General features: G+C 37.3%; 1 protein-coding gene across 1 annotated transcript; it reads right to left on the reverse strand.

The window, feature by feature from the left end:
• Window positions 1-7,507: 7,507 nt before the first annotated feature.
• Window positions 7,508-12,412, reverse strand: zic3 (zic family member 3 heterotaxy 1 (odd-paired homolog, Drosophila)). The gene is made up of 3 exons (XM_079838650.1): window positions 11,126-12,412; window positions 10,071-10,234; window positions 7,508-9,813 (listed from the first exon to the last, which is right to left on the reverse strand). Exons 1-3 carry the CDS (start codon window positions 12,123-12,125, stop codon window positions 9,631-9,633), a joined length of 1,347 nt encoding a protein of 448 aa, XP_079694776.1. The 5' UTR covers window positions 12,126-12,412; the 3' UTR covers window positions 7,508-9,630.
• Window positions 12,413-13,969: the final 1,557 nt, after the last annotated feature.

Genomic DNA, 13,969 nt, shown 5'->3' on the forward strand with positions numbered 1-13,969 from the left:
ATTGAAATGTGTGTTGTATGTACATACTTTGTTTTGAGATTAACTAATTTTAAGCTTTTATTTAACAGGTAAAAGTAGTTGCCGTAACCAGTTATTGTTTCTGACTCAGCAGGATGTAAAATGCTCTGTCTTTAACAGACCTACAGTATTGCTGGGTAGTTATAGAGCTTATTGTGTTTGTTCAGTTAATGGCTACTATAGGCAATAAATTATTTACTTTCTGTATGTGAGAGTAGTAATTACGCAGCTGTCCCTGCCTCTTATCCAGGTCCCAAAGTGGTCTCGATGGAGAGCATGTCATTCCATATTAATTCAAAGCATATCACTTTGTGGTTTGCTGTCAAACTTTTCAAATTAAGAGGATGTTATGCAGGATGCCATTTTAATATCTGTGGCAAGAAGTTGTGAGGTTTGTGTGGATACAGCTCGAATTCACAACCTACTCGTCAATTCATGATGCAACAACTTGCCATTGGCTTGACATTAAAATAAATAAAAATTGAATCATTTAAATAATTAGTGACTTCCCAAAATAATGTCTTTGTTCTGCCAATCCACTGGCCATCAAAAAACCATTCAGTATAGAAGAAATCGCTTAAAAATATATAAATAAATTAAAAGCGTGAGAATAGCCAGGCTTTTTACTCATCAGCCTTAGATTACTTTTAATTGGAGAGCAATTTTCTGTCCAAAAAGAACGAGTATGTGTGCAATAAAGGAGATGACAGGTCTAATGGTTAATTGAAAAGAAAATGTGTCAGGCAGGAATAGAGAGATATGAATGCACGTCAGAATGAGTGAAAACTGCACAATAAGAGGCAGCCATGTCAGAGTAGAGGCTCTTCAATCTTGTCTGTCCGGTTTGTAACATCACATATTAAAGCACTAAACATTTTACCTCTGAATCTCTTATGCGCTATATCTGCTTACTCCCACCACCCCACGCAACATTTAAAATAACCCAAGGATGAATATAGAAGTATTACTTCTATAGACGAAGATAGATAATCAGTCTGATTTGGGTGAGATGACATTTTATAGCCCCTGTGGGAGTCTGGTCGTTGCCTAGTGCATGCGACATGCAGACCAGCGACAACTGCAGCTGCTGTTAATGTATGTTATTAAAGGGTATAGTCATTTTTCCTGTAGTCTTGCTGTTGGGTGTGTTTCTGCATAGCCAAATGCAGAATTGTAAAGTGCATCAGTCAGAAAATAGGCTTTATCAAACAAACGCATACTTCTGTTTTTGAACAGAGTGGTTTTAAGAAGTGAAATAATTGAATGAATTATTTTTTGTGCTATTGGTGTGAGTCTGTGCAACACAACCACGGTTTTAGTCAATGGCATGTTCCACCACATTTCTTTTTGTTTTTGCTGCTCAACTAGAAGAAAAAAAAGTTTAATTGGTTGAAATTGAATTTGGATGTACATCCGCTTTCCTTCAAGTCAGACTTTTTTTAATAGGGTCCCACTCTGCACTCTCAGGGGGAAGCTGGAATTAAACATGGATTAATAATTGACATGGATTAATCCTTAATCTACATGTTCTGTCTGTCTGTCTACATGCCCTATGTTCAGACAGTAGTCTGTCTGCTGAACTGTCCATGACTCCTAGTGTTTTAGAAGCACATTTAGTTCACCATTTTAGAGATCCAGGCATGTTTTGGTTCCATGATCTCTTTCTGGTTATGCCTTTCAACAATGATCATTTTAGAAGTGATCAAATTGTGAGCATTTAAACAGCGTAACGTTTTAAAGCTCTTTGCTTTAAATGTTGTTTTAAGCTTATCTTGTCAACAAAATGTTTATTCAGGGGTTAAGGAGAATGGAAAAGAATCCCTGAAGTTTCTGATAAAGCAAAGGGCAGTGCTGTAATTTCAAAAAGCATAGAGACTTGTAGATCACATATTCAAATGAAATACATGTCTGAGAGGTTGCAGAAAGGCCCCAATACTGCAAACATGCTTGCTGCACTATCTTCTCTTAGAATGTCTCTTTGCATTGTTTGCTCCTATATTTAGGAGTAACACATATTAGGTATTTCAATTATTAGAAGTGTAAAATGCAAATGAAGAGAACCCAGCACAAAATTCGATGTATAAACGTATAGGCCTTTATAATTTAGCAATTATAAAAATGTTCTGTGAATGTAGAATGAACATTAGCCCCCTTCTGAGCTATTATGTTGGCTGTCTGGTGTTGCAATTTTACACTTCATCGACTCCGACAACCAGACTACTTGAGCCCGAATGCCCCAGATTTCACCTTATTTAGGTGATGTACAAAATCATTCAGTGCGCAGACACATTTGGCAAAAGAAAACAAAATACGCAGACACGTTTCTTAGATTATGACGGAATAACGTTTTATCTAAAAAAAAAGAAAAAGAAAAAAAAGAAAGAAAAAGTCACATCTGAAAGCAAATTTTAGGCCTATATATTACGAATTTCGTTCGTATATTTTATTTAAATATTTAGTGCTCGGGTATAGCCAGTTATGCTTATCTAACATGAAGAAAATTAGTTCTGGTAACTTAGTGGTTAAATGTCATGCTGCATAATTTTACTTTTTTAAGACTTGAGTCATGTCCGTTTTGAACGATTTAATAGGAAATATCACATCGCAATACATCAACGAGAGTAAGAAAGACAACGCCAAAACGCCCGCAGGTGAATGAACGTTCATTTTGGCCGTTTTAAAACCCCAGGACGACTAGGCTACTCCATCCTTACGTTTTCACTCACCGAAAAAAAAAAAAAAAAAGCACAACACTCTCGAGTTTTTTGAGACAGGGAAATTGCAGCAATCTGACCTATAGTGCATGATTGAAGTTTCTTTGACATTCATTTCGAGCGAGTTTCGCAAGGACTTGTCAAGTGAATTAATAACTCTGTGCTCTGACTTTTTCGTTTCGCGTGAATTACGGGGTAAAGCCAGATTGCCTGTGACATTCATGACAAACATTGACAAAGTATGGCTTGACTTAAGAACTATTTAGTTATACAGAAAACAGTGCATCTTAATGCATGCTCCTATACATAAAATGTACATTTGTTCTGCATGAAAATATGTGTAGCCTACAATTAGAAGGCTATCGTTGTTGTTGTTGTTGTTGTTAGCGGTGACATGGCTGTTTAATGATTTCTTTTGTTAAACACATTAAATCGCATTATCTCTGAATTCAACACGCTTGCATATTTTTAGGTGCAGGCGATAGGGTTGATATTTCAGTCTTTCGGCGTAATAACGGTCGCATTCAGCCTATTTTGCATTGCAGTAATTATGTTGTTTTGCGCATGTACATCAGATTATACAAATATGAGAGAATATTCATACACAGATGCATTTTTTTATTTGAAAAAGCCGCTGGTGTCTTCATCAGCCTACAAGGGTAGAATTTTGTTCCATGCTCTTGGAACTTAGAAATGAACTGATTTTCAATTATAAGTTATTTGTCTTTAAAATACTATAACTTGATTTTAATTTTGAGTTGCAGTTTAATAAGTAGTATATAATCTAAACATTCATGTAGGCTATAGTTGGCTATAGAAAATGTAGTTTTATATGAAACATCATTGGAGTGTCATGTAGAAAATTAGTGATGTGAACTTGGATGTTGTGATTGCAATTGGTGTGACACAACAGCAGCAAGGCTGTAAACATATTCACAGGAACTTGGGCTGTCTTCCTTTGTTTTCATTTTTTAAAGTATGTGAGAGAAAGTATGTGATCTGTTATCTGTAATGTCCCTCAAAATGGAAAGATAAAGCCGGAAAAACAATTACACAGGAGATTGGCCCTGGGGTATTGAGAGGGGTTGGATTGACTCTAGTCTGCACCTTTGGACCTTACATTATCCTGGCATGAGGTCTCTTTGGCAATAGCCAATTTCCAACAGCACCTGGCAGCCCACCCTCTGATAGCCTCTATACCTGTACCCCCGACACACACACACTTTAAAGTGTGTATAATGACTTTTTGTTGGACAAAGAAAAAATGTGAATACACAACTATTTTGAAGTAACCTCAGGAAATAAATCATTACCTGGATGAGCTACAGTGTGACATTTTCCATAAAGAACTGCTTGTACCGCCTGTGTTAATGTCTACTATTATATAGACATATGAAATATTAAAAAAAGTTATGTGATATGATCAATCAATTGTGTATGTTGGCATCTTTGTCTACGTTTATATTTAATGACTAGAAAAGTTTTTAAAGAGTCAAGGCTAGTCATATTATTTCAGCTGGAGCAGAAGTGATACTTTCTGACCCAATGATTATGTCTTTTGTATTTTGTTGCTTAAGTCTTATTAATTTAGGCTTTCAAATCACCAATCACTAGCACCTGCTCTCTCGCCCCCTGCAGTCCCTGGGCCTTGTTTGCAGGTGTTAACCGATGCAATGATGGCACAGCTCAGGCTACCTTTACTCCTAAATCGTCTATTAATTTGATAAGTGACAAATCATGATGACAAACCAGTGGACATCAACTTCTAGTGATTAATAGTAATATTATTATAAATATTTAATATTATCAATATGGCTATTAGTGATGTGAACTTCATTAATAGACAAAGTTCCAAAGGTCCTGCTGAACTGAACAATTTTGTTGGCGTATAGATTTAACGTGATTTCACGATTTTCCTCTCTAAAGCAAATTAAGATTTACATTCATGCTTTTGGCAGATGCTTTTAGATAATTCCTTTGTTTAAGATTGGTCAATTCCGAGCTTATCCTTTAGGCTAATTCGATTCAATGTGCCTTCACAATCTTTTTTTAGGATGAACACGATAAGATAAATGCTTATTTTTTTATTCTAGACAAACTTTGAAAGGAGGGGTGCCTTCGGTCTCACACAATGTATGATGTTGCAATTGGATTCTGCTTTCTTTTTTTTTTTTAGGTGCAAATGGGTTCGCATCGTTCTTAAACTTCTACGTAAATGAGCAAATTTTCGATTAGTAGGCTTACTTCAAATTATTTCTGGAGTATGGAAAGTAGCCTAGCCTACTCTGGAAATTCATCCTAACTTTTTCTTTATTTCGCACGTTATTAGAATGTATGACGTCTCAGTATAATCATTTATTATCTCTGTGTGCTAACAATCTGTGTTGCAAATAAGGCGATAGGCCATACGTTAAAATGTCCAATAACATAACAAAACGACAAGCAAAGAGTAAGAAAAGAAAAAGAAAGCAGCTGACACTTGTTGGACTTTTAAAGTAACAGAAAATCCCCCACGCTATTCCAGCCGGGATGTGAAGGGTAGCCTATAGCCTAAATCAATTTAAACGCAAACTTTACGAAACATCAAGATAAATGATGGCTCCATTTAACGTCCTTTAACATAACAATGGACTTACAGCACGTCCAAAATAGATTTTGAAAGGGCACATCCTGGATTAACAGACATATTGAGCACCTTTGCATATTCATCGCTTTTCCTGCAGGTGAATACGCTTCGGTAGATCTCACTGAAAAGGATTAATTGAAGTGCAAATTGTCTCTACCTTCCTCATCACTGTTGTATTGTTTGGTAAATATAGCGAATTAAAGACAAATAGCTCAATTCACTTATTTTACAGCGTATTTTGCATAAGCTTTGGAGTTTTAAGATTTTCACATCTAACATTTTCTTCGGTGTAAATGGTAGGCTACGAGTAGCCTATACCCATACAGTGACATAAACAAATAATAAATAGGCTACGATTAAATTAGTTGAATTCATCTGCATAAGAGTAGGCTAGTGTGATAATGTGTGTTGATGTGTGAGGTGATGACTAATGTTTTAAGGTAAAATTAAAGTTACGCGTGAGGAAACAAATAGGCTAGCTCGCGCAAACGTGCTGACTACATGCTCAAGGTAATTCGTCTCATGAGTTTACTATGACCGCGCACTCAGTTGCGTGACAAAAAGCGTTTGGAACCGGCTCGTGTCGGTTTATCCTCTTAGACAGTGCCACCCCGCTTAGCCAGCAAAGCTATGAGATTGAGTGTGGCTTCAGGGAGGACTAGGGAAAGGACCCTAAATTAGTCTACTCTTAGCCGGAATGCTTATCCAACCCATAAACATTTGAAAACATCTACTAAATTCTTATCTCAACGTGTTTAAAGTAGCTAATAAAACAAGTGGTAGCCTATTTTAGAACATTTTCTGTTTGATTACAGATTATTTCAACAACCTAACTGATTAAACCAAAACTCTGCCTCATATTTCTTATAACTGCTTGAGTAAAGCCAGCAGATACATTCAATGTTTTACTTCACCCAACTAACAACCGCTACTCTTCAAACTCCTGACACGTGACTGCACTGCCGACTGGTTTTCTAATCGTTTTCATATTTCATTGGGGAAAAGCCTGCCATTCTTTTGACTGGTAGGCTATTGGCCGAAGACCAAACATCCTCTTATATTAACATTTCTAGTTTTAGTTGTTCGCAACAGCTTTAAAATGAGACCGAACGAGTGTTCTCATTCAGTCAAGCTCGGATAGTGTGTCGGTGTGCCTCGCCAAAATAGCCAGCGCCATGTTGTTACGTCACTACATATGTCAGATAGGCTCGAGCCGATGGCTTGAGGAGAAAAATGTTGTCTGAAATAGAAGAAAGTGCGCTTGCGCAGAAAACAGAAAAGATTCTGTTTAAATGAATTTGGAAAACTGTTTATATATGAAGATGAGGGTGGGTTTGAAATGAAGGCGGAGTCTATGGGGGTTGGGCTAAAATACTGCATACCAAGCGAGGAAGAAAAAAAGAGCCCGGCAGGTCCTCCAAAAATAATGGTTGCCTTTATAGGCTTTAAAGCGTAAACTTAAGTCTATATATAAATATATATTGCGTGTTCACGCCATATCCTATCATTTGATTCAGGTTTTTAAATAGTGGGTTATGTGTAGGCTACACATGCATCATTTTTGTAATGATACAAAATATACCTAAATAGGCTACATTTTAAATTCTGCATCAATAGGCTATCTGAGTTGATGCTCTACCGTTTGCTGTATATTTTAATAATTTGATTGAGATAATCAGTAGGATATAATCTGTATAATGCATTGGAATAATTAAATATACAATCTGCTAATGGTGCAGTATTGTTTTTACCACAGCATGGTTTTTGAATGAATGAATGTCTGCCAAGCCCAGCCTACATAATTAATATCGAGTATAGGCTAATACTTAGCGTATCTCGGCAGAAAGTTTTTAAACAAATTTAGCAGTTTTCTTGCATGCACTGCCCAATGTCCTATAGGATGGGTCCTAAGAATATCATGTGCTTAAAACGGCTGTTAACTGCGTAAACGCTAAACAATTCTGAACTTTTCGTCCCTCAAAGAAACAAGATGCTAAGATGGCGGCATGTTACTGTCAAGTTCAAGTGTGGTGCTTCGTACATTGGGACTAAGGCGTAGGCTATGCTTTAAGTTCAAGGTTAGAACTTAGAACAAGTGGAAAATATATCAAAATAAATAAATGAAAAGGAAAAACTGAGGTCTTCATTTGTGACATTTCAGGATTTGTTTTAATTCCAGTCAAAACTTGTTCACATTTGTCATAAATAGTTTGTTAAACAAACCAACAAACAATAACCCTACTTCGAAAGAAAGTACAAGATTTTGCTGAATAGGTATGTTGAAGTAACATCGTTTGCCTCGAAAATGGCACAGTGACACAGTTCATCAGTTAAACATGTGCTTTTCAGGAATAACTCGATGCGTGACCCATTTCCACGAGAAAATGTCAAATCACATTCAAGCTCCATTTGTACATTAGATCTGCCTAAGATCAGGGCTGAAGATACATCGAAGGTGGCTGAAATAAATCTTTATTTCTTTTAACTTAACGTATAGAAAATAGTATATAAAACATATATTCATTAAATTATTTAAATAAACGTATTTATATATCACCGTTACTTACGAGGTACTGATTTTTTTTTAACGTTGGTTTACAAAAAGTAGTGCTGGTGGTTTGAAATCATGTTCATAAGCACAATATATTTATATGCATAATTTTAGTCTCTTAAAAATATGTAACAATGCAATGCTGTAACTCTTGGTGTCACTGAACAACATATTTCCCTTACTTTTCCACCTTAAAAAGTTCTACTCTTAATACTAAATTTCATTCACACATACAGTTCCACATCTGGAAAAGTTATTCACATAAAACAAGCAAATGTGTAATCAAAGTTTTCTATATGTTATACCACAGTACTCATAACAAACAACACGCTATATTCACAGAAGAACTACATTTAAAACAATGCAAACTGACAGACAGAAAGTTTTATTTTGAGAATGTTGTGACAGATCATTGCTCCTCTTTGACACATTAAACACAGACTTGCATCCACAAAGACAGTTCTGGAACCATCGAAAATGGAATACTATACTGATTCAAATGGCTGTACCTTAAACCCCAAAATAATGTCTTTAACACTGTCACACGAGTTCAAAGTTGATGCATGAATCGAAAGCTGTACTATTGCAATGGTGTATCTGATCAAAAAGTGGCGTGTCCATGAAAACACTGGTCAGTGGGCCTCTCGAATTTGTAAGTGTTCCATATAGAGATGTAGTCTATACTCTGATGCTAAGAGTAAGGTTAAAAAAAAAAAAAAAAAAAAATTCTATAAGAATCAGAAAGTCTGCTACCTCATGGCTGATTCATCAGTGATTAAAAATAATAAAATAAAAATAAACCCAATGTGTTTTCTTCTTTTTATACCGGTCCTCACATGAGCTTAGCGTTGGAATATGCATACTTGAAACTATATATCATATCATGTCATGTTATAATATTAATATAATTAATACTTTACGACCCAGATAAGACACATTTATTGGTTAAAAAAGATACAATCGTATCGTGGGAACTTTAGAACTGACTCCCTTTTTCATCGTTAAAACTGGTTATTGACTCAAAACTGTACAGTCTTGTTAGAAAACATTTCCATAAATATCATTTAAGATTCGGCTATTTCGCCGATAATTAAATTACAAATTGATAAATATGGCATCATGGATATGTATTTACATCATTATTAACAAAGGCAACGTTATATTCAAAGGTAACAATCGTAAGCTAATACCACATTCTCCACCTGAAAACGGACTTGGACAACAGATTTGACTCCATCAAACAAGGAAATACATTCACGAGTAGGCTATATACTTATTTATGATTTATTTTTTGTTCAAGTTCAAGACAAAGACTTTGGCACGTTTCTTAAGACTGTCTGAAGTTTTAACAATCAGTCAAAGGTGATGTGAGTGTCACCTTAATATAAAACACCGTGAAATATTCTTTCTTTGCCATTATTTTTAAATATTTTTTTTTCAGAAAATACATAAAATGAAAAATAAAATAATCATCTGAAATCTGAAAACTAAAGGAAAACCATTTATTCTTAGAAAGTGTTATTTTGTTATTTTATGCCTTGCTAGTTTTCTTCGAACTCGGAATAAAGTCAAATTTCGAATCCTGAGAATAGACGAGGCCTGTTGGCGAACTCTCATCTTTTCCTGTTGTTTCAATGCCATTTTGTACGCCATAGCGTAAATAGTTTTTTTAAAGGTTGCTTCAACCTTTTGGTCCACCTTTTGAAAGTCAGCTTGGAGCTTCAAACGTACCATTCGTTAAAATTAGGCGGTAGTCCTTCGCTGTGTGCAGATGTATTTTGCACTGCAGACGTGGGTGTTTTTGTCGGGTCCTCAGTGTTTGCAGAAACCAGCACTGGCGGCGTGGACGACTCGTATCCAGAACTAGCAGCTGGAGACGACTCTGAGCCTTGTGATTCGTGTACCTTAAATTATAATGTCCATAGATGTATGACACACAGGCAATAACACACTTGTTCACATGTTTGGTTAAACTTTATGATTTAAACGATTTCTGTTATACATTTGAGAACCAAAACACAGAACAATGCCAGGCCTCCGTATAATGCATAATACATTTAGGCCTATCTAAGGGGTTTTATTCTTTACAACATAAACAAAACAAAAAAACATTTATTTGTATGATTTCTTTTTGGTTGTAAAATCAGAAAATGTCCCTTACCTTCATATGTTTCCTGAGAGAGCTGGGGTGTGTATAGGACTTGTCACACACTTTGCAGATATATGGCTTGTCAGATGTGTGCACGTGCATGTGTTTTTTCCTGTCGCTGCTGTTCGCAAAGCGCCTGTCGCAGCCGTCGAACTCGCATTTAAATGGCTTCTCACCTGCAAGTGAGAGTAAACATTGGGGTTTTAGCGATATAACTTTATTCATAGAGCGGATGAGCACAACTTCCAGTTATGTAATATGCCTTTCGAAATAATAGGCCATGGTGCGCTCACGCCAGATGGTTTAGTTACCCACATATCACGCTCCTTGAGAGTCCGTGCTGCTATCCTTTATTTTACTTCACAAGCATCTTTAACCCACACGCCATGCATCGTCGTGTAAAAATTGCATGGCATTGCTTAATAATTTGTGCACGTTTCTTGTCTGGCAAGTATAATATAGACTGTTCAAAAGCTTGCTTTACCCCTTACGTGTATTTCGAAAGGGGTCATTTTTTTCCCACAAATCCATCTATCAGACTAAATGCACTTCATACTTTCCCATACTACAATGTGTAGCATTTTATTCATGCTCCCACAATAAACAGATCCCCAAAATGACTAACTTTATTGCCACAAGCATCAGAAATAGCTTCTCAAATTAAAGGGGACAATCCATTCACAATTTCGATTCACAACCATGCATGCAGCTTTGCATCCTCAAAGAGTTGACATTTACATACGTTTGCATTTTTTTCCCCCTCAATCGAAAAGATGAGAGAAAATGACAATTTATTAGTAAAGGGATTATATGAGATCAAAATGAGTATTTCTCCCCAAATATTTGACCAATGTAACCTAAAGTGTAGTTAAAGTACTTTTTCTCCATGTTAAACTTTCTATTTACTTTAAATGAATGTTAAAGAAAATGTAGGCCTACTGTTTTATAAATATACTAAATAACTGCAATTGACGTATACATAATTCACGTATAAATAACTCCGTTAAACGTGTATTTTTCCAAAACTAGTAGGTAATCAGAAAGGGGGGGAAATATGAATGCCTTACCTGTGTGAGTTCTTTTATGAATTTTAAGATTTTCTGATCTTGCAAAGATTTTCCCACAACCGGGGAACGGACAAGGGAACGGTTTCTCTCCAGTGTGCACTCGGATGTGGTTCACGAGTTTGTATTTGGCCTTAAAGGATTTTCCCTCTCTCGGGCAGTCCTCCCAGTAGCAAATATGATTACTCTGTTCTGGGCCGCCAACGTGTTCCATCGAAACATGTGTCACCATTTCATGCATTGTGCTGAAAGTTCTGTCACAAGTCTTTTTAGGTCTATTCATTTGATTCTCATCTATCCACTTACAAGACAATTCTTGCTTAATAGGCTGCCGCATGTATCTGAAGAAGGCCCCCGGACCGTGATGTGTGGGTACGTTCATCCCCATGTTCATATTGATGGGATGGTTGTAGTTATGGAGCTGAGCGGTGCCGTAAGGGTCCGTGCGAGGGCTCGCTACAGGTCGGTACGGATCTGGACGGCCAAAAATGTCCCCGCGTAAACCCAGGTGCATTTGGCTGTTTACAACATGTCCTCCCGGTGAAGTGTGGCTCACGCTCTGGTCGTGAAGTCCAGGAAACAACAGATGTCCCGGGTTGTCCGAAATTCCGGGGGGGCCGTGTAGACTCCCAGCAGAAGCGGCAAAGATTCCATGCTGGGCACTCGGTGGTGCGGTCTCTCCGATGCCTGCGCCCCGGTTTCTGAAGAGAAAGTCCCTGGTTGAATTGAATGCTCCACCGGCGTAAGAACCAACTTGTCCTCCATGGTGGTGTCCGAGCGCGGCTGCGTATCCAGTAGCTTGTGGGGTAAACGCTGATGTCTGGCTTGAGGCGATATCGTGAGTAACGGGACTTATCTTGAAGGCAGCCGAGTGAGATGAATCTGCGAAGGGACTAAGCCCCAGCCCGGGGTCTCGGTTTCCCAACTCATGATGTCTAGGCGTTCCGAACCCCCCTACTCCTAGTGACGGGAACTGAGGAGCGCTATCAAGGAGCATAGTCATTGGGCTCAGTCGAGAAAAAGCAAGCGAAAAAGAAAAAAAAAAGGTAGAAACCCCAGGATAGTGGAGTGAAGTGGGTAACGGTAAACTGAGCACAATTTCACGTAAGCTTGAATAAAGAAATCTTGAATTGAAAAACGAAATGATAATCCCGGGTCTCGGTAAACGGGAGAAAAACTCCCGTAACTGGGATCCGTGAGAAAGAGGATCAAACTTCCCCCCCTTTCCAGGCGAATGATGTCCTTGGACTGATAAAGTCAATCACTCACTCCTTGCACATAAATGAGCTCGGGAGGCAGCTCTACGCTGTCCAATGAAAGGACAGCTCTTTCTTTGTCACGTGACGGGTAGGAAGGGCGATAATTGGCTGCGTGTTCGTTGATTGGCAAGGTTTAGTATTGAAAATGGCAGTTCGTTTCAGCGAGTAGATTTGATTGGTTGCTGTTGGCATTATTTGCAGGTAAAGGAACGGGACTTTATTTCGGTTTAGTAAGAATTCGGCTTGTTTATTTCCCGAGCTTAGCATGTCAGCTGTTCCCAAAGTTACGTAGCCTACACTTTCAGGATTTGCTTGACCATTTTTTCCCCAAAATAAACTTTTTCTGAATCTCTTTAAAAAGATGACTCAAAAAAGAAAAAGGAGAAGTTATCTATCTATCTTATCTATCTTATCTATCTTATCTATCTTATCTATCTTATCTATCTTATCTATCTATCTATCTATCTATCTATCTATCTATCTATCTATCTATCTATCTATCTATCTATCTATCTATCTATCTATCTATCACATATGTAGTACATTAATGCATCCATAGTCCATAATCCATGCATTTCTGAATTTCTCGAAACCGTATAGGGTGAAACATAAAGGCTATCTAACTACACAGTGTAGAACCCAAGAATAAGAGAGAAAGAAATATGGTGGTAATTATATTGTCCCTAGGATTTTTTTTCACGGCTCCAAAAATTCTTGCTATTGAAGAAGTTCCACGGGGCTGCTGGTGACTCGCTGCAGGACACATAAAATCTGATCAAGTTCAGAGACGCGTCGAGTGTTTCAAGCAGCGCTTTTTATACCTCCAAGCCATTTCACGTTCCCTCTCCCCTTCAATCTCTCCTCGGAAGGAGCTCCCTTTTTTAATTTTAGAGATTAAAAACAAAAATCTTTAAATCAGACCCTCATTCTGTTCTAGTCCCCAGCTATCACGCTTTCACTTTCATCACTTTTTTCTACGATGGAAAAAAAAGGTAGCCTATATTAGGCCGTGTCTAAGTTTTTAAGGTGAGTGATTTATTTTTCAGTAGATGCATAGTGTCCTGTTGATCAGTTTCGTGTTGTAGCCTGCTCCGGTAATATAGGGCTAAATCGTGTAGCATAATAACCTGTTTTAGAAAAAAAAAATGGTATTAAAAAATTCAATTTTTCTAATTTATATATATATATTTTTAAATAAAACGTTGTAGCCTAGTACATTTTTAATGGTTCATTGACTTATTAGAGTATGCATTTCACTTTTGTCTCTCCATAAAACAAATAAAAAACGACAACATAAAAACACACATGTTTTTAAGGGGATTGCTAGCAAAATAGATATCCAGCAAGCTCTATCCCCCCTCCTTTCTGCTATGTCTTGTTCTTTCTTCCCCTCTCTCTTACTCTCTCTTTCGTACACGAGCACACATGTGAGTATTCTGTAGCGCCGATTAGATTTACGGCAATTTTTTAAGGTTTCACTGTCCGCAGTCACGGTTTCTTTACATTCCACTCTAGATGCAGGCCTATAGTTTTTCTGTTTAAATGTGCACGCACTTAATATATTATGTGACATATTCATTTCCGGGCG

This window comes from Gobio gobio (genome assembly GCF_949357685.1).
Source record: "Gobio gobio genome assembly, chromosome: 16".
NCBI classification, from domain to species: Eukaryota; Metazoa; Chordata; class Actinopteri; order Cypriniformes; family Gobionidae; genus Gobio; species Gobio gobio.

Excerpts from the sequence above, each read along its gene's own strand:
- zic3 (XM_079838650.1), bottom strand. The coding sequence starts at position 12,125 with ATGACTATGCTCCTTGATAGCGCTCCTCAGTTCCCGTCACTAGGAGTA. Across the intron at positions 10,235-11,125 it reads TCATAAAAGAACTCACACAG|GTGAGAAGCCATTTAAATGC; the intron begins GTAAGGCATTCA and ends TCTCACTTGCAG. Across the intron at positions 9,814-10,070 it reads CTCTCAGGAAACATATGAAG|GTACACGAATCACAAGGCTC; the intron begins GTAAGGGACATT and ends TTATAATTTAAG.